The sequence below is a fragment of the Chanodichthys erythropterus genome, chromosome 20 (genome assembly GCF_024489055.1).
Source record: "Chanodichthys erythropterus isolate Z2021 chromosome 20, ASM2448905v1, whole genome shotgun sequence".
Lineage (NCBI taxonomy): Eukaryota > Metazoa > Chordata > Actinopteri > Cypriniformes > Xenocyprididae > Chanodichthys > Chanodichthys erythropterus.
The window spans coordinates 19087778-19107013 of NC_090240.1; the positions used below are offsets into that span (position 1 = coordinate 19087778).

At 35.4% G+C, this 19236-nt stretch overlaps 1 protein-coding gene across 1 annotated transcript; it reads right to left on the minus strand.

Annotated features, from left to right (window-relative positions):
• Window positions 1–27: 27 nt before the first annotated feature.
• Window positions 28–13533, minus strand: sh3bgrl2 (SH3 domain binding glutamate-rich protein like 2). Its single transcript, XM_067370962.1, has 4 exons — window positions 13319–13533; window positions 4092–4277; window positions 1573–1644; window positions 28–1383 (listed from the first exon to the last, which is right to left on the minus strand). The coding sequence occupies exons 1-4, from the start codon at window positions 13361–13363 to the stop codon at window positions 1369–1371; spliced, it is 318 nt and encodes a 105-aa protein (XP_067227063.1). The 5' UTR covers window positions 13364–13533; the 3' UTR covers window positions 28–1368.
• Between the last annotated feature and the right edge of the window lie 5703 nt (window positions 13534–19236).

The window sequence follows — 19236 nt, forward strand, 5'->3', positions numbered from 1 at the left end:
TGAGAAACACAAGAAACCATCAGCTTTTGAATATACTTTATTACAAATTAGATTAATTTATTTAGATTATGAAAGTAAACAACAGTAACTTGTACATAAAAGGAATGACTCTGTTTTACAGAATGTGTGTGTGTGTGTGTGTGTGTGTGTGTGTGTGTGTGTGTGACAAAATGGGCATAAAACATAATTGTGTCCTGAGAATGGTGTGTGTATGTGCGCATAAACATAAATGCAGTGCTCATTCATGTGGAATCATTTAATGAAAGGGTGGGAGGAGCAGAGCAAGAAGTGAACATCATAATGAATAGTCAATGAAAATGCAGAGAAAGTAGGTTTGGAAGAGTGTCTATGTTTTGTTTTTGGGGGGGTTTTGGAGGAAAATGGCAGTAGTTTGTGGAAAAAAAGTGAGTTGTTCCATAAAAACATGTTCCACAAAACCAATTTTGTGAGTAAACCAATATTCTCCCCTGCACTGTATGATATTAGTGACTATATAAGCTACATAAACAGTTGAGCTGAAAGTCGAGGCATCACAGTGTGCTACATGCTACATGCTAACATACCCCTGAGAAGAAAAACACACATTAAACAGACAATTGAAGAGGAAAGACTGACATAACCTCAAAAAAGACACATTCTTTAGCGTTTTTTTCCACCAGAAGGAACAAAAGGCTGTAGGAATGAGATCTGAAATTCCAATAATAAATCATAAAGTTTTCAAATACTGATTTAGGACCAGTTTTACTCTCAGAAAAGCCATTTTGAGGCGTGGAAACACTGAGCTCAGGTCAGTACTGTTACGCTGAGATCTTAATGCAGCTCAGGATTCTATTTCCTGTTTTGATCTCTTTTTACAAACAGATCAAAGCCTACGGAAAAGAAAACATTATACTAGATTCTTTTGCTGTATCCCTACATTTCCTTTTGGCCATCTGATTGAGCTTCTTAACTAAGAACGACTTACAAGAGACTTGTACATGCAGCCTTGAATACTTATGATTCTTTTTGTGTAGATTACAACAACACAAGTCTTAAACACACAGAGACACACAAACATATAGGTATAGGTTGACTTCCATCCTTGTATCCAATTTATAAAAGAAGAATAGGCTTTTCATGCAACACATGTACACCAAATGAAAAAACATAACAGCAACACATAAATAATTCATTAGGCCATAGAAAACATTTGTAACCTCCCTGTGTATGTGTGTTTGAATGAGCAGACGTTTCTTAGGAATAGCTGGGCCGTTTTGGCAGAATGCATTGCTGGCAGTGAGGGCTTCAGACCAGGAAACAAGAGTTACATCACAGGAGAAAGAGGCAAAACCACAGTGTTTCAATCTATGCAAATGTCAATGACATGGTTTAGGATTCAGAAGCCTGCAGAGAACAAAATTTAATTCAATTAGATGTCAATCTAATAGAGTATAGCCAGTATACACATGAAATACATGACAAAAAAATCATCCTAGTAATCAGTATTTTGCCTGGCTGTCCTGTAAAATATATCTGCTTTGTTTTAAGAATGTGTGTCTGTGTGTGTAGAGTGAAGTGGGAGTGTGTTTGTACCTTTACAGAGGGCAAGCGGAGGAATGAGAACACTGTGTTCGTCTCTTTAGACTGGAAGAAATCTTCATAATCCTGCAAAATGATTGAATGATGATGACTGAGGAGTTTTTAGCAACTGATTTTATTACACTATTTGTCTTAAAATTGGATATTCATATAATATTGACACTTTTATCTGCTTAACCCTTATTGGGTCTTTGGGGTCTGCATAGACCCCAAATGATGTTTGCTCAAATTAAAAAAAATAGTTCTCTTTGTCCAAATGACATGAAACTTTGTACAGTTGTTAACACTTTCTAGATCTACAAAGAAAAAAAAAATTGGAGTGATATCTTGTTTTTATGTTAGTGTAAAAAAAGGGTCACACTCAGGGTCTTCGGGGTCTCCATAGACCCCAGGCAACAAAATGTAATTTTGTAACAAAATAATTGTTTTTTAAAAAACAAATGTAATTTCACTCTGTTTATTAATGTTTTTACTTCATATTTGTGCAGTTTTTGGATGATTTGTCATATCTTTTCAATTTATATAAATAAATAAATAATTATTTTGTTTATACAAAAACAGCTTATTATGTAAAATTCACTTCAAAAAAGACCCACATTTCTAACTTTCATTCATGGGGATAACATGGATAATTTGACATGGTTTAGTGTAAGATTTTTGCCCGTCTTTTGGAAAATGCAGTTTTAAAAGTAAAAAAAATATCACTTTTACCAGTAGACGGCTGCAGAGCTCCACTATTTGCTATGTGTTATTTGACTGACTGAAAGACATCTTTTCACAAATGTTGATTTTGAGGATGAATTTTGTCAAATTTCTAAGTGGAGTCTCATCATAATGTAACAATATTGAAAAACTGATTTTTTCATTACAAAAAAATACTAAACTTTGACAAAAAGTAGCCTTTATTGTTATAATTGTGATTTCAGAATATTTAGATATGAATCCTACTGAAAAAAACTTGTGAAAAGATGTGTTTCAGTCATTCAAATAGCACATAGCAAATAGTGGAGCTCTGCAGCCATCTACTGGTAAAAATGATAGTTTTTTTACTTTTATAACTGCATTTTCTAAAAGATGGGCAAAAACACTAAACACTAAACCATGTCAAATTATCCATAATATCCCCATGAATGAAATTAAGAAATGTGGGTCATTTATAAAGTGAATTTTATATAAAAAGCTGTTTTTGTATAAAAACCTATTTAAAAAATATGACAAATCCTCCAAAAACTGCACAAATATGGAGTAAAAACATTAATAAACAGAATAAAATTACATTTGTTAAAAAAAAAAAAAAAAAAAAAAGAATTTTGTTACAAAATTGCATTTTGTTGCCTGGGGTCTATGGAGACCCCAAAGACCCTGAGTGTACTTCCCAAACGAAGACCGCACAAGGGTTAATATCAATAAACCTACTGATTCAGATGATATAAATTATGCCATTAAACATCCATTAACATGTTCTCAAATCAAATTATAAACCAGAAACAAAATTAAACAATATATATATAGTTTTTTCAATTATTCCTTTTAAAATACATAAATAGCTCTAAACCTATTATACATGTCAAATGTGTTTTGCCCTCTATTAATGAGAGTTAATCACTGTGACATGTCGTGAAGGAAGTGGATCTGCTGTTCTGATTGGCTAGAAGAGGTGCTGGGGGCGGGGTTTGAGAGTAATCAGGATTATTGTGAGATTAGATCAGTTGGACACTCAGCAAAATCCAGCCATTACTGCCACGAGTCATTCACAAAATATACAAACCTTACCATAACTCAAGCGTTACGCGATGAATCATTTCTAATTTAAGATTCAAACTCATAAATGTCTTTCTGATACTTCAGCCATTTATGGCAAGAGAGTCACAGTGACATATTACACTACAACTCTAATTAATAAATAGAGTGTAGAGGTGAATGTGAATAATAAGGTGTTTTGCCAGCAAAATCTGTCTTTTTTGAAGCTTTGTGTTTGGAGGAATCAGGCATGAGATTGCCTTACCCTTTTTCACTACCTTATATAAGACATCTCATGCTGTAATGTGATTGGCTAGCAAGAGAAAACACAATACATACCACACTAGAATGTAATTGGTTGGAAAAGACAGCAGTGCCACATAGCTTACACCATGGATCTTTGTTAACATGTATTGATTTTTAATAAACATCCTCTCAAACTAACCCAATGTGGACTCATTGGCCCGACAGAGAGCTTTAGCTTATCATTGATTTAACTGTATCACTTAAGCGGACCCCTCCAAATCCCTGACACATTTTACTGAGCCAAATAATACCATGTGAATGAAGGTCTGAGGAATACTGATGAACATATAAGCAGTGTGCGAGTATCTATCCAACAATAACTTTGCTTCTGATTATTAGTTAATCTTTGAACGAGTTAATGCTGTTTTAATGGGAGAGGGTACATCACCTGTCCAGTGTTTAACATATCAAGCATATGGATTTGTTTCTACTTAAAAGAATTTATGGCACATGTGAGGCGGACTCACGCCGCAGTACTCGTCTCCATTGAAGATCTGAGGGGGGAGAGGGTTGCCTTTTTCGGGTCGTTTCTCCTCAGGAATGTTCCGGTACATCCAGAACCTCTGATCCTCCAGCATGGTGATGTCAACCTCCTCAAAGCTGATCCGGTTGGCCTCCAGAAAGCCCACGATGGCCTGCTGCCGTTTCTTCACCTGAGGAATCACACAGTGAAGTTCTTTGGTCAATGATCTGCGATAGCTCTTAAATGATGTGTGTTATGAAGGTTATTAGGGCTACTCTCAAATTAGAAATTGAGAACAAGCATTTATGACCATTTATGCATTTGCATAAATATTTGAGTAATTATTCATTCAAATATCTCTTCAGAAAATTTGGACGAAACCGCTCAATTCATATGGAATAGTTCTCTTTATGAACTTTTTGAAGCGTCAAAGTGGTAGTTGTGTAGCTGTCTATGGAGGGACAGAAAGCTCTCAGATTTTATACATTAGTTATACATTTTTGTGTGCATATGTCAATTCTAAAAACAGATGGACATTCCCATTAGCCAGATGTAGGAGGAGAGTATTGATCGACAAAGAGGGATGTATCTGAAAGTAAATGGAAGACATACTACTGAGACTTAACACACACCTTAAAAAAATTCCTAAAACATTTAAAGCACGTCAAATTTAACAGAAAACAATGAAAGACTTTGTGTGTATGTCTATTTGTGATTTTTTTTTTTTTTTTTACATCTGTTCTTTGTCTGGAGTCCTGTGTTAGGTTCTGAATCATTCCCTGTTAACATTAAACAAATATTGTGTCCTTATCTTACTCACCTGTCTGTCACCGTCTGCACTCACTGACTGCCTTTGTACTATGTTTAAAAGCTCGATAGGTCCAATCCAGTGCAACAATGCCAAGCAAAGTATAAACATGTCTTTTTAAAATTCCTAGCACTCGTAGTTAAGACTACGAGTGCTAGGAGAGTGCATTAAGAATAGGGCACACAGATATGAGAGAAGAATAACATTCCTTTTAAAAACACCTTCCTCATAAGAACAACACAGTAGACTTGAATTGATGCTTTCGTTTTAACATTTAAAAAGAGCCAACAAAATGCTTTAAAGGGTTAATGAAAACTAAACATGAAAATTCTGTCTTCATTTACTATTGTTCCAAACCCTTATGAAATTCTTTCTTCTTTCATTACTTGAAAATACAGTTAAGGGGAGACACTACAGGCAAAAACACTGTTTTTTCAGGCACCTGTCAATTTTGAGATTTTGCGCTTTTTGGCTTTTCATAAAGTGTTTTTTCAGACTGGTGGAAAGAAAACATCCAAAATACACTTTTAAGTGTATATTTTATAGCACTTTATCTATTTGCATCTATAGATTTCAATTACAGTAAATATCTTTAAAGGCCGTTTTCTCAAAATGAGTTTTTTCTCTGAAATGTCCACTTCAGCAGAACTTATATACACCAAACTTTACAGTTTTATTTCTATCTATATTCTGAAGGTTTTTACAGAGGGATTTGTTGATATATAATTTGGCTGATTTTATACAACATTTTATTCCTAAAAAAAAATATTTTTTTTTTCTGGCTGTTGATATTTTCTGATTTATGGAGTGATAAAAAGAGATATCCAAAATTCCCTCTGTAAAAACCTTTGGAATTTAATATGTCCAAAAAATTAAACGAGAACTGTGAACCTGACGTCATCCAATATTCCGATTTTTGTTCTAGAAATGTATGCAAATTAGCACATATTTAATTAGATAATGCCTCGTTTGCATATTTAAACATTACATTTTAGAAAACTTGTAATACAAAAAATGTTTGCAATTTTTAATGTAATCAATCACCTGGGGATATATGGTGATATCTATTAGTTAATTTTTTTACCCTATTCACCTGGGGTGTCTCGCCTTAAGATATTCTTTTTAAAAAAAAATCACCTTTTTTTGTTTCCTAGAGGAAAGAAACTCAGGTTTGGATAACACAAGGCTGAGAAACAGGGTTAGAATTGTTAACTAAACTATAACCATAAAAATATGCATTGAAATGAAATAAAATATAAAAACTTGCTTGTTGCCAAGAAAACATTTATCATTTTTGTTTTGTTCAAACTTAAGTACTAAAATAAATAACTAAAATGAAATAAAATACATTAAATTCAATTAAAAACAGAAAATCTAATTCAAAATATTAACAAAACTAATAATATATCAATTATTTTAAAAAATAACAAGTGTGTAACTGATGACCAAATCTTCATTTATGGCTGAACTATCTCTTTAAGATAAAAATGTGTGTGTACACCTTTAAATATTTAAACTAATAAACACACACAGACACATAAGCTAATTCATTAGTAAATGTAATCCTTTAGCTGATGGTACACATGCATTATCCCTTCTTGTAAAAACTGGTAACCTGCCTTAACCCTTATAGGGTCTTTGGGGTCTTTTTAGACCCCGACCGACGTTTGCTCAAATAATAATAAAAAAAAAAGTTCTCTTTGTCCAAATGATATGAAACTTTGTACAGTTGTTAACACTTTCTAGATCTACAAAGGGGGAAAAAATGGAGTGATATCTTGTTTTTATATTAGTGTAAAAAAAACAGGGCAGGGTCTTCGGGGTCTCCATAGACCCCAGGCAATAAAATGTAATTTTGTAACAAAATAATTGTTTTAAAAAATAAAAAAATTTAACTCTGTTTATTAATGTTTTTACTTTGTTTTTACAACAAAGTTAATGTTTTTACTACAAAGTTTAGCATTTTTTTGTACTGCAAAAAAAAAAGTTTTTCAAAAATGTTGATTTTGAGGATGAATTTTGTCAAATTTCTAAGTGGAGTCTCATCATAATGTAACAATATTGAAAAAATGATTTTTTTCTTTACAAAAATATACTAAACTTTGACAAAAAGTAGCCTTTATTGTTATAATTGTGATTTCATAATATTTCCTATGAAAAAAACTTGTGAAAAGATGTGTTTCAGTCAGGCAGATAGCACATAGCAAATAGTGGAGCTCTGCAGCCATCTACTGGTTAAAGTTATATTTTCTTTTTACTTTTAAAACAGCATTTTCCAAAAGATGGGCAAAAATCTTACACTTAACCATGTCAAATTATCCATGTTATCCCCATGAATGAAAGTTAGAAATGTGGGTCTTTTATGAAGTGAATTTTACATAAAAAGTTAAAATTTAAAAAAATATATTTATTTATTTATTTATATAAATTAAAAAAATATAAATCCTCCAAAAACTGTACAAATCTGGAGTAAAAACATTAATAAACAGAGTAAAATTACAAAATAAAACTAAACAAAACAAGTATTTTGTTACAAAATTGCATTTTGTTGCCTGGGGTCTGTGGAGACCCCAAAGACCCTGAGTGTACTTCCCAAATGAAGACCGCACAAGGGTTAAAGTGGTGTTTTTCTACAAAAAATTAATTTTGTTGCTATATATTAAAGTATTTAGGTTGATTCAGCAAAATTAAATCATATTTTGGACTTGGTTTCATACGTTTTTTGTTTTTTTTTGATTACCAATTTTTTATTGCTCACCGGGCTCAAGGACTGACGCATTTTCAATCTGAGCACTTAAATGAGGCCTAGTTTCAACAGCAGGGCGTGACTTACAAATACACACACCTACACACCATAGTTTGGCAGTATCAAAGTCCAGAGAGAGTGTTTCTGGACATGTCCAAATTGTGGAGGAGGACAGATGGGAGTACAAAAAGTCCCCTGCCTTACCTCGCCTTGCCTATCTTTGTCTCTCTGCTGACTTTGCAGGCCATGTTGCTGGGCAATGCATGCAGAGCTGTTCATAAAGATTCATACTCAGTGATGCATTGATGAGCGAATCACATATCTCTCACACATACACATAGAAAAAGAAAGAAAAGGTAGAGCGGCTCTCTATTAAGCCCTGTCTGTGCTTTTTAAAAGCTCTATAAAAGTCCTGCCCTGATAAACAGAGAGCAGGACAATAGCGGCTCTAGCCTTGTGTCAGCCCAGCACAGTCAGACAATGCAGCTATTGTTTTATCCACAAAACAAAAGACTGAGAACATAGACATTCTCTGTCCATATGATTTATTTTAAGAACTCCACTTGTCTTTCTGCCACAACCTGTTTAATAAATAATCACGAATTGTGTAAATGCTGTCTATATCATCAAGACTTCTCTTCTGACTCTTTCTGCAAGTTACATCGTTTCACCAGTAGGTGGCCAGCAGCGCGAGCTTTATTAATTCAACCGTTTTGTTATAAAAATGCTGATTTGTTTATAAATGAAACAAGTCATCTGTCTTTATGAGCCTTTATGTCTTTTAATCATTCGTTCAACCGTTTCATTCAAAAGCGCAGATTCTATCGGGAATTAAATGCCACTAGCCTAACTGAGTGCTGCTCAAAAACAAATCAAAAACAAAAAGTAACAGGCAAAATTGCATCTAAAATGTAAGTTACTTAATTTAACTTCTGTTATATTGAACTGCTGTATATGAGCAATATCACTAACAATCGTGCCGTTTTTTCCTAATACCATGCAGCCTCTTAACTATGGCCAATTCAAAGTCATTCTGATATATTCGGAAATACAGCACTTTTGCTTGTATGATGTTGTTTTTATATACACATAAAAATAAAAAAATAATCAGTGTTATTTTAGTTTAGTAGGCTATTATTTTTATACTTCTACAGTATTCATTAATGTTCTGAATAAGTCTTTATTTTTATATATTCATTTTAATTTGTAATTATGTTTCAGTTATAGTTTGTCATTTAGTACTTAAAGGTACAATTTTTTATATATTTTTTCCGCTAGAGGTCGCTAGAAGCCTATTCAAAACAAAGGCGTAGTTTGATGACACCAAGTTTTAGAGCGGAAACTTAAAATATCCAAGTTATTTTTTCACATTTATTGACCGACAGCTCTCCTGTCCCCATGTTGAGAGAAATCTGTTAAGTGTAGAGTTATTGTGTGCGCTGTGTGAACATGATGGTTATTGTAGTTCTAGACTAAATGTGAACATTTACATTTACTCATCTCACTTGCACAAAAACATTCAGTATTCCTCAAAATGAATAAAAACTGTGAAATGCAATCTCAGAATTTTACACAAACCTGTAATCATTAAAAATATTAAATTACACAAATATACTTTAGGCCTATGTATATACTAATCTCACTTTATTAAAGGTACAATATGTAATAATTTTGTACGCTAGAGGTCGCTAGAGGTCTATTCAAAACAAAGGCGTAGCTTGATGACACCAAGTTTGAGCGTGGAATCTTGAGACATGTGGTCTTCACCTCAACGGACCGTGCAAAAGAATAGGGATTGGAGTCTGGAAGAACTCATGTTCGTGGATGCGATTATTAACGTTACTGTAGTGTGAAGCAGAGCAGGACCGAGGGTTGTGGGAGCTGAACGAGGAGCTGGAGCGATTGATCAACACACGCCTCACAAGCAGCGGGACTTTTATTATGACACAGTCGCTGGCGTCGCTTCCGCTTTTCCGGTCATGAGTTTACGGGAGCTGTCCTTGTCGACAGCCATAAATAAGTAACACAATCCACCATAAAACGTGCAAGAAGTAAATAAGGAACTGCTTGAAGCAACTAGTGGTTTGCTGGACGCTAGACACTACTTCCGCATTTGTCCACGGCACTGTTGTCATGTGGTTTCTACGTCAGTAAAGGCGCTAACAAAGGTAACTGACGTCATTGAGAGGCGACTGCACTGCCCCGTGTCACTGTTTAGAATGGGAATTTTCTCATGATTTACAAGTAGTTGAAAACATTAGAGATATTGTTAGTAATCAGCTGGACAAAATATATAACACTAGCCTAGTGGTTTTTGGATATTTTACTGCAAAAATTTTACATATTGTACCTTTAAGTTTATTTATTTTAGATTGCCAAGGCAACATGATTAATGTTTAAGTTTTAAGTTTAACTTTTTATCTAATATTTAAATTTTATTCTATTTCAGCTTTATTTCAATTAATTAATTTAATAGTTAGCTAATTTTAGTTAACAATAACAACACTGGTATCCAATAGCAGGACAGGTTACAGAGGTTAAAGGTGCACTCGTGCCATGTCGTAATAACCGTAATTATGAGATTTCAACTTGTAAAAAGCATTCACATCCTTGTAATCTCATAGTTACAATTTGTAAGCTAGGAATTTTCTGAGAGTAATCGAAGCTACGGTAATTACAACGACTTAAAGGGTTAGTTCAGCCAAAAATAATGTCATTTATTACTCACCCTCATGTCGTTTTACACCCGTAAGACACTTCGTTCATCTTCTGAACACAAATTAAGATATTTTTGATTAAATCTGATGGCTCCGTGAGGCCTCCATAGGGAGCAATGGACATTTCCTCTCTCAAGATCCATAAAGGTACTAAAAACATATTTAAATCAGTTCAGTGGTTCAATATTAATATTATAAAGCAAAGAGACTATTTTTTGTGCGCCAAAAAAAACAAATAACGACTTTTTAACAACATATAGTAATGGCCGATTTCAAAACACTGCTTCATGAAGCTTCGGAGCTTCACGAATCGAATCAGTGTTTCGGAGCGCCAAAGTCACATGATTTCAGCGGTTTGATACGTGATCGGAATCCGTGATTCGACACTAAAGATTCGTAAAGCTCCGAAGCAGTGTTTTGAAATCAGCCATGATGAGCCATCTCATGATATTGTTAAAAAGTCGTTATTTTTTTGCCGCACAAAAAAATATTCTTGTCGCTTTATAATATTAAGGTTGAACCACTGAACTCACATGAACCGATTTAAATATGTTTTCAGTACCTTTATTGATCTTGAGAGAGGAAATGTCATTGCTGCCATTTTAAAACACATAAATCAGCAAACATAAACAAGCTCAACCGTACATGCTTGATGCGCGAGAACAAACCTCATTGGTTCTTGCGGAAGCTCAAATGTGCTGCGTAACACGAGAATGAACCTCACTGGTTCTCGCATGTCAAGAAAGCATGTTTGAGCTTCCATTGAAAGTTTAGTCTTCTCAGAAAATTTGGACTAAACCGCTCAATTAATATGGATTACTTTTACCATCTCTTTATGAGGGTGAGTAAATGATTACAGCATTTTCATTTTTGGGTGAACTATCCCTTTAAATAAACAGCATTTGGCTGGTCATGTGATCATGAGGCAACCTGCTCCATTCAGTTGAACTTTTATTAGGCTATACTGATATGACTGGATTCTTAATCTCATCTGAATGCACATCATCAAACATATTTTTTAAAAGTACATATTTTTTTATGAGCAAAACTTTTTAATCAGGGTAAAAATGACTAAGTGCACTTTAAAAGAAAGAGGTTGAGTGTGTCATTCTGTTCTCAATCAATGAGCTGAATGCACTCTTACCACTCAGACTTTCTTAACACACTTACTGAGCCCATATCACTGTCGAACCCGTCTCACCACGCTGACTGAAAATCACTCAGCGCTCTCAGTCCTTCACATGCATGTGTGCAACGGGAGGTGGATGAGTGTAATGAGTGGAAAAGGTTAGTCAGGGGTATGACCTTTATAATCCCCTTCTGACCAAAGCTTATGAGAGCTAATGTGAGAATCAGGGTGTGTTTGTGTGGCTGAATGTGATAAAAGTAACTCTCACTCAGTTCATCCTAAAATTTGCTGTCGTTTAAACCGGAGATCCTCAACCATCACTCACTTCACACAAACATCCTTTTGTTTTGACACAAAACACATGTTATGTAACAAACACATCTGTGATCTGAGTAAACTCACACACACACACCCCAGTCATTACGTACAGCAACTGACACATTTCATTTTTCTTTTCGAATTATCATCTTGTTTGCCTTCCACAAAAGAGGAAGAGCGTGAAAGAGATGTTTGCCTATATATGAGAGCAGTGTGTGCTGAGAACATGGAGACTTAAAAATAGCTTTTTTGGGTAAACAATCCGGGTCTTGTAGAAATAAGGAGATAGCGGAAATCAGTGCATAACTCATTTAGACTATTACCTCATTCTGGCACTATTGGGTTACAATACTGAAAGTACTTGCCTCTCTGACTGCGAACATCCAAAAACACATGCTTCATCTCCATATCAGAGCTGTCAAATACAGTCACTATACAAACATCATTTGATAACCATCAAACACCAAATGAATGAATTAAATACAGGCCCCTCCTTCCTCCCAATCCCTGTTCAGAGACTGTGATCTCCTCATTTAAATAACTAAAAATCAATGTCACTGGAGCAACCAGCTATAAGGCTGAAATATAATCCCTGCTCTGAATGAATCAGGGTATTTCTTGTGTTTCCCTGCAGGCTGCACAACAGAGCGATTAAAACTGAGCTGATGCACGCCAGCGATTGTGGCATTGGAGTTGGCAGTGGGTTGGTTTGTACTGTAAACATGCACTTTGTCCAACCTCTAAGCTTTATGACTGGTTTCAGTGTGCCGAGGTGGACAACAGCTTTGGATTATCTCAAATAAAACATAAACCACATTTTATAACTATTAGATGGATTAAAAAGCATCTGACAGAAATCGTTGCTAAACGTATAGATCAGAACTGAACTTGACACTGATTATGTGATGAAATTCATTATTGATTCATAATAAGTCATATCTATCCAGAATGTTCTGCATTGTGTTGCTTGAAAACAGGCTCAGCTCCAACTTTAAGTTATAAAAGTGGACCAGAGGTATTTATTGATGCGCGCTTGACAATAATGAAACACAAAAATGTACCACCATGTTTTTAGAGCACCATGTTACAATTTCACATGAATAACTCCATACCATGGTTTATGGTAATGCCATTTGACTCAACCTCCAGGTGTCGCCTGCAATAGAGGGTGGGTTTGCCAGGGTGGGCTAAGTTCATGAAGTGAGGGGGGCTTACTTGAAAATAAACGCCACAAATATATTGTTGTTGTTGACATATGCATATAACTAAAAATATAAGTAAAAAACCTTACTGAGGGCCATAAATGTATCACAGCAGCAAAGTTATTCATAAAAATCTATGTAATAGCTATATTATTACATTATCTGTTTAACGTGATATTTAAATAATGAATATATTGACTAGATTAGAATAACATAACAGCTCACTGAATAAACAATTACTATGGTTTGAAATTATTCCTAGCTTTCACTACACGCAACTCTGAAAGGCGCGATGTAAACATGTTACTCACCGCGACAGACCCGGACGAGGAGGCGATATAGACTCTGATGACCATTCTAATCCTCACTTGCCCACTCGAAAAAGAATGAAGCCTGGGAAAGGTTGGGCTCTCCCTTTCTATAGACTTCTTTGGACCTGCGGTGACGTCAAATTCACCCTTTGAAATTAAAGTGAGTGCGCGCGCCCAGTGAGCTATAATAAAGCCGCTCGCGCTCCATCAGTGCACTTCACTCCACCGTCGGGAGCGTGAGACACTCGCAGCGCTTAGCTCCAGCTCAAAAAGGGAATCATGGGAAATGTAGTTTCAATCCTTGTTATCGTTAATCCGTCGTGGGGGATTATAATGTCAAAAACTGTGTAAATCCTCCTCTCAAGCATAAATATTGTCATAGGAAGGATGTTGCTGCCAAGTCAATATTGTGATTTCATGATATGACAAAATGCAGAGTGGCCTATAAGGAAATAGGCCTATAGGGAAACACTGTTATGATGTTGCCACCATGTGTTTGCAACCCTGCTTAGGAAGTGTTGTGACCATCTTAAATGGATTTGCTTAAAGGTGCCATCGAATTGAAAATTGAATTTACCTCGGCATAGTTGAATAAGTTCAGTACATGGAAATGACATACAGTGAGTCTCAAACTCCATTGTTTCCTCCTTCTTATATAAATCTCATTTGTTTAAAAGACCTCTGAAGAACAGGCGAATCTCAACATAACACCGACTGTTACGTAACGGTCGGGATCATTAATATGTACGCCCCAATATTTGCATATGCCAGCTCATGTTCAAGCCATTAGACAAGGCAGTATTAACGTCTGGATCTGCACAGCTGAATCATCAGACTAGGTAAGCAAGCAAGAACAACAGCGAAAAATGGCAGATGGAGCAATAATAACTGACATGATCCATGATAACATGATATTTTTAGTGATATTTGTAAATTGTCTTTCTAAATGTTTTGTTAGCATGTTGCTAATGTTAAATGTGGTTAAAGCAGAACTAAGCAAGATTCGTGAAGCTCCCCCTACAGTTTCCTTCAGTGAATCACACTGTCATAAATACTCCAAGCGCAGCTCTGAACTACAACGACTACAACACTCGCCAGCGCAGCAGTTTTGCAAATACAGTACAAGAAAGAGGAGGTGGGTAATTTGCAAATACAGTACACTCGATGGAGGTGGGTAATTTTCGAAATTGTCTTATAAAGACATAATATATACATTGTTTTTGAATTACCGTAAAGCATTTTGTCACTCTCGCGTGAACGTGAACATGAGACGAGATTGTTTCGGGTCGGTGCAGCTCAAGTTGCAAGTGCTGTATTCTGGCGTAGACGTGCCAGAGGGGGTTAGTGCTCGCCTCAAACACACCACTACAAGTCAATTAACCATCGTAAGGACTTAGAAAACTATTTATGAAGTAAAAAAAGTTACTTAGTTCTGCTTTAAAGTTACCATTGTTTATTACTGTATTCACAGAGACAAGACTGTCGTTATTTTCATTTTTAAACATTTGCAGTCTGTATAATTCATAAACACATCTTCATTCTTTATAAATCTCTCCAACCGTGTGTAATGTTAGCTTTAGCCATGGAGCAAAACCTCAAACTCATTCAAAATCAAATGTAAACGTACACATAAATAACATACTTACTCGATTAGACATGCTGCATGACGAACACTTTGTAAAGATCCATTTTGAGGATTATGTTAGCTGTGTGAACTTTGTTTATGCAGTGATAGAGTCGAGAGCTCGGGAGTGGGCAGAGAGCATGAGCAATTAAAGGGGCCGCAGCCTGAATCGGCGCATTTCTAATTATGCCTCAAAATAGACAGTTAAAAAAATTTATTAAAAAAAAATATGGGGTATTTTGAGCTGAAACTTCACAGACACATTCAGGGGACACCTTAGACTTATATTACATCTTGTAAAAAAATGTTCGATGGCACCTTTAAACATTAAATGTTACACAAATTTTACAAAGAGATTTTCAGATGTCCACTTGAGTGATACTGTATTAAACACAATACAGTAATAGCACAATAATACTTTGTGTAATTAGCAAATCAATAAATAAAATTATATAAAATCATGGGGAAACTATAAAATATATACAAAAAGAATAATACAGCTTCAATTATTGCAAACGCAACTGAGATTGTTCCCATTAGACTAGCGGAGAAGAACTTCATACAAGTTGAATGTTACGTCTTTGATATCAGAATGAATGAGGACGTGATTCCATCAAAGACCTCTACAACGGTAGAACTCTCTGGAAACCCAAGTCAGACTGTAGAAAATGCCCAGGCTGCCTCCAGTCTACCAGAGTATGTTAATTTACCCTTATTAGCTGATAATTATGGGGCAAGCACCAATCCTAACTCAATCCCTCTAGCGCTACGAACTGTCCAACTTTGCACTAACGTTTATGCTAATAAATGTTGAACCGTAAGGGCTAGAATCACCGTAGGAAAATCAAAAACATAGTGGATTGACACGCTAATAGCCAAATGTCAAGTCAAGATGTCAAAAAAAGTAATCAAAGTCGAATGTGGGTCATTTTTATGTGCTCATTAAAATGTCTACAACTCAAAGAGGGGCATTCTGAGGACACACAAAAAAGCGGCGGGACTGCGCCACTTGGTGGCGCTATAATTTAAATCGGCTCTATCTACAGTACAGTTGGTCTATTTGACTTCAAAATTGACATGCAGTGTCTTTGTCTCAGTTGCTATCATAGTTCATTATGATACTGATGTACCTTGATAAACATAGCCATCATTTTAAATGCAAAACGATAAAAAAAAGTTCCAAAGTTGTAACTCTGCAATGATTTTCAATATTGACACCAAACTCTCTGTGTCATTGTTATGCCACACTCACAACAACACGTCGATTTGGTTACAGTGCCATCTTTTGGTCCAACGTGTCAAGCAATTGATTGTATTTGTGTTTTTTTTTTTCAACCATTTTGCCTAAAATTATGTAAAAATGTCTAAAACTGATAATTTTACAGTTGTTCTTGATGCTCCATGCGATGTTTTTTTTGCTCCTCATTTTGCCACTGCTGTGTTTGGCCCCAATAATTGCTCCTCACAGCTATATTTCTGATTGTGTTAAAAATTGACAAATTTAGCTCTCCTGAGAAAACTGAAATCTACATTGATCTATTGAACTAGTGATCAGTTGTTTTTAAATCTCATCTGAAATGATCAATGTTGGAGGAATCATATAGAGCTATGTAACAATGATGGTCAAATTGTTAGATTCCCTAATAAAAAGATTTTAAACATGAGCAGTGTTGGGAGTAACGCATTACAAGTAACGTGACTTATGTGGTAAGACTACTTTTTGGATGGAACATGTAAGGTAATGCACTAGGACCGTGCATTACGTAATCAGATTACTTTTTAGATGTTTCAAGTAAAGTAACACATTGAAAGTAACATGCTTTATGTAATCAGATTACTTTTTTGATGTAACGGCAACTTACAATCTAACAACACAAATACGTTTATTTACAGCCAAAAAAGTTACTTTTTTCAAGATTTTAAGAACAGTGTATATAGTGATAATATAATATAGTATAGTGATGCATGATGTCCAATTTAGTGGACAGATGATTAATCAGAATTTCCTCCCAATCTAAAATCATTACTTCATTACTAAAGTTGACAATGAAATGACTCCGTAGACGTCACAATATTTGTTTTATATATATATATATATTTTTAGGATGGAAGGAATTGATGGATATTCTGGAGAAACTTGGCATTTCTGACAGGCCATTGGACATCCTGGTTTGGAGAAAACATATACATTGGCAATGTATAGGATGATGCACTAATGTCCACTAGTGGTTGATGTGCAACTATGCCATCAAACCCATGCATATGCAAGAAAATGGCTTTTTAATAGCTGCACAGATAGCAACTTTGTGCCGGCCCAGATCTGGCCCACATCTGCCACGCGTGGCATGATGATCTGGGCCACATGTGGCGTGGAATGATGGCTCTTGGGCAGACCACTCTTGTTTGCCAGATCTGAGTCACAAGCAGGCCATAACAATGCCACATGTCTAAAGGAACAAAACCAACCATCATTGAAATCTTGCCACAAAACAAAACCAACCGTTTTAATAATTTCAAACTCGACTGTCATTGAAACCTTATAACGGCATAAAACTGACCATCATTGAGATCTTTTAATGGAACAAATCCAACCGTCATTGAGATCTCACAACTGAACAAAACCGACCATCATTGAAATCTTGTAACAAAACAAAACTGACTGTCTTTGAAATCTCGCAAAAAACAAAAACAAAGAAACAAAACAGGCCATCATTAAAGTAAAAAAACAAACAAAAAACAGTTTGAATCGTTTCCAACTTGACTGTCATTAAAATCTCATAACGGAATAAAACCGACCATCATTGAGATCTTTTAATGGAACAAAACCAACTGTCATTGAAATCTCGTTAAGGAACAAAACTGACCATTATTGAGATCTCATAACCGATGTTATTGAAATTTTGGAAAAACCAACCGTCTTTGAAATCTTATAATAGAACAAAACCGACTGACACTTAAAACCAACCGTCATTGAGATCTCGCAACAGAACAAAACCGCCATTAATATCTCGTTAAGAAACAAAGCTAAGTGGCACTGAAATATTGCAATGGAAAAAAACTGCCATTATTTAAATCTTGTAAAGGAACAAAATGGACTGTCATTGAAATGTTAGAATGGAACAAAACCAACTGTCATTACAGTCTTTTCATTTGCTGATTGCTCATATTTGTGTTTGTCATTGTAGTTTTTTGTTTTCTGCATGGTTTTTATCTTCAGTCTAACTGATTTCTGCAATACATGTTGCACATCTCATGTTGCAGTAAAACAAAGTTTGTAATTTAAATGTATTAATGGCACAGCACAATTATTACTTTCAAATGACATCAGTGATTCAGGCTATTACAAAATCATCATCTGATCTCATTTCAGCTTTCTTTGCTACTGCAAATGACAGCAGCCAGAGAAGACAAACATATAATAAGACTGAAGAGCCCCACTAATGGAAACACCAATCACCATTATGGTGACTTCAAACTAAGCAAACATGAGCGTTGAACTTGTTAATTCTCAATACGAACTTCTGTAGATGAATGACAGAAATAAAGTCAATCTGGTTAGTAATATATGAAGCTGTAATGCTGTTTGTGGAGTTGTTTAATCCTCCTCTGCTGAGATCTGGAGAGATTTAATCTTAGGTTGATTTCATTTAAGGCTGTGGCTGAAGTCAGTTGTGTTTCTGTTTGTCTTTTTTTCTGTTCTCTTCTTTCCTTCAGTGATTCTGCTTGTTAACAGGCTTTTTTGATTCTATAAATAATATATAAAGATTTTGTGGCTCAGATAAGGTCCAGTTCTGGTTTATTTCTTTGCTCTTGGCTGACAAGTGGCATTGCTATGGCCTGCTTGTGGCTCAGGTCTGGCAAACAGGAGCGGACCGCCCAAATTCCACGCCACATGTGGCCCAGATCATCATACCATGTGTGGCAGATGTAGGCCGGATCTGGGCCGGCACAAAGTTGCTATCTGGGTGTCCACTTTACTGACCTCTATCCTGCTGAAAAAAAATGTATAAAAGGAAAATGTATATTTTAAAAATAAAAATATTTAACTAAAATTAAACGTATCTATCATGTAAGTGCTATCATCACTAAGTGCTAACAAGTAGAGTTTTTAATGTCTTATTTCATTTATTAATGCCAAGGTGATGCTAATCAGATGTCACTTTTTGTATGTCTTTCTGACAAGTTTTGCTCCTTTTAATAATATTACCGACACCTGAAGCCTGTCTGTCACTGTAATATCAGCCGCGCTCAACAAGTGCTGACGGACTGACAGGGGCGCGCACGTTGCCATGGA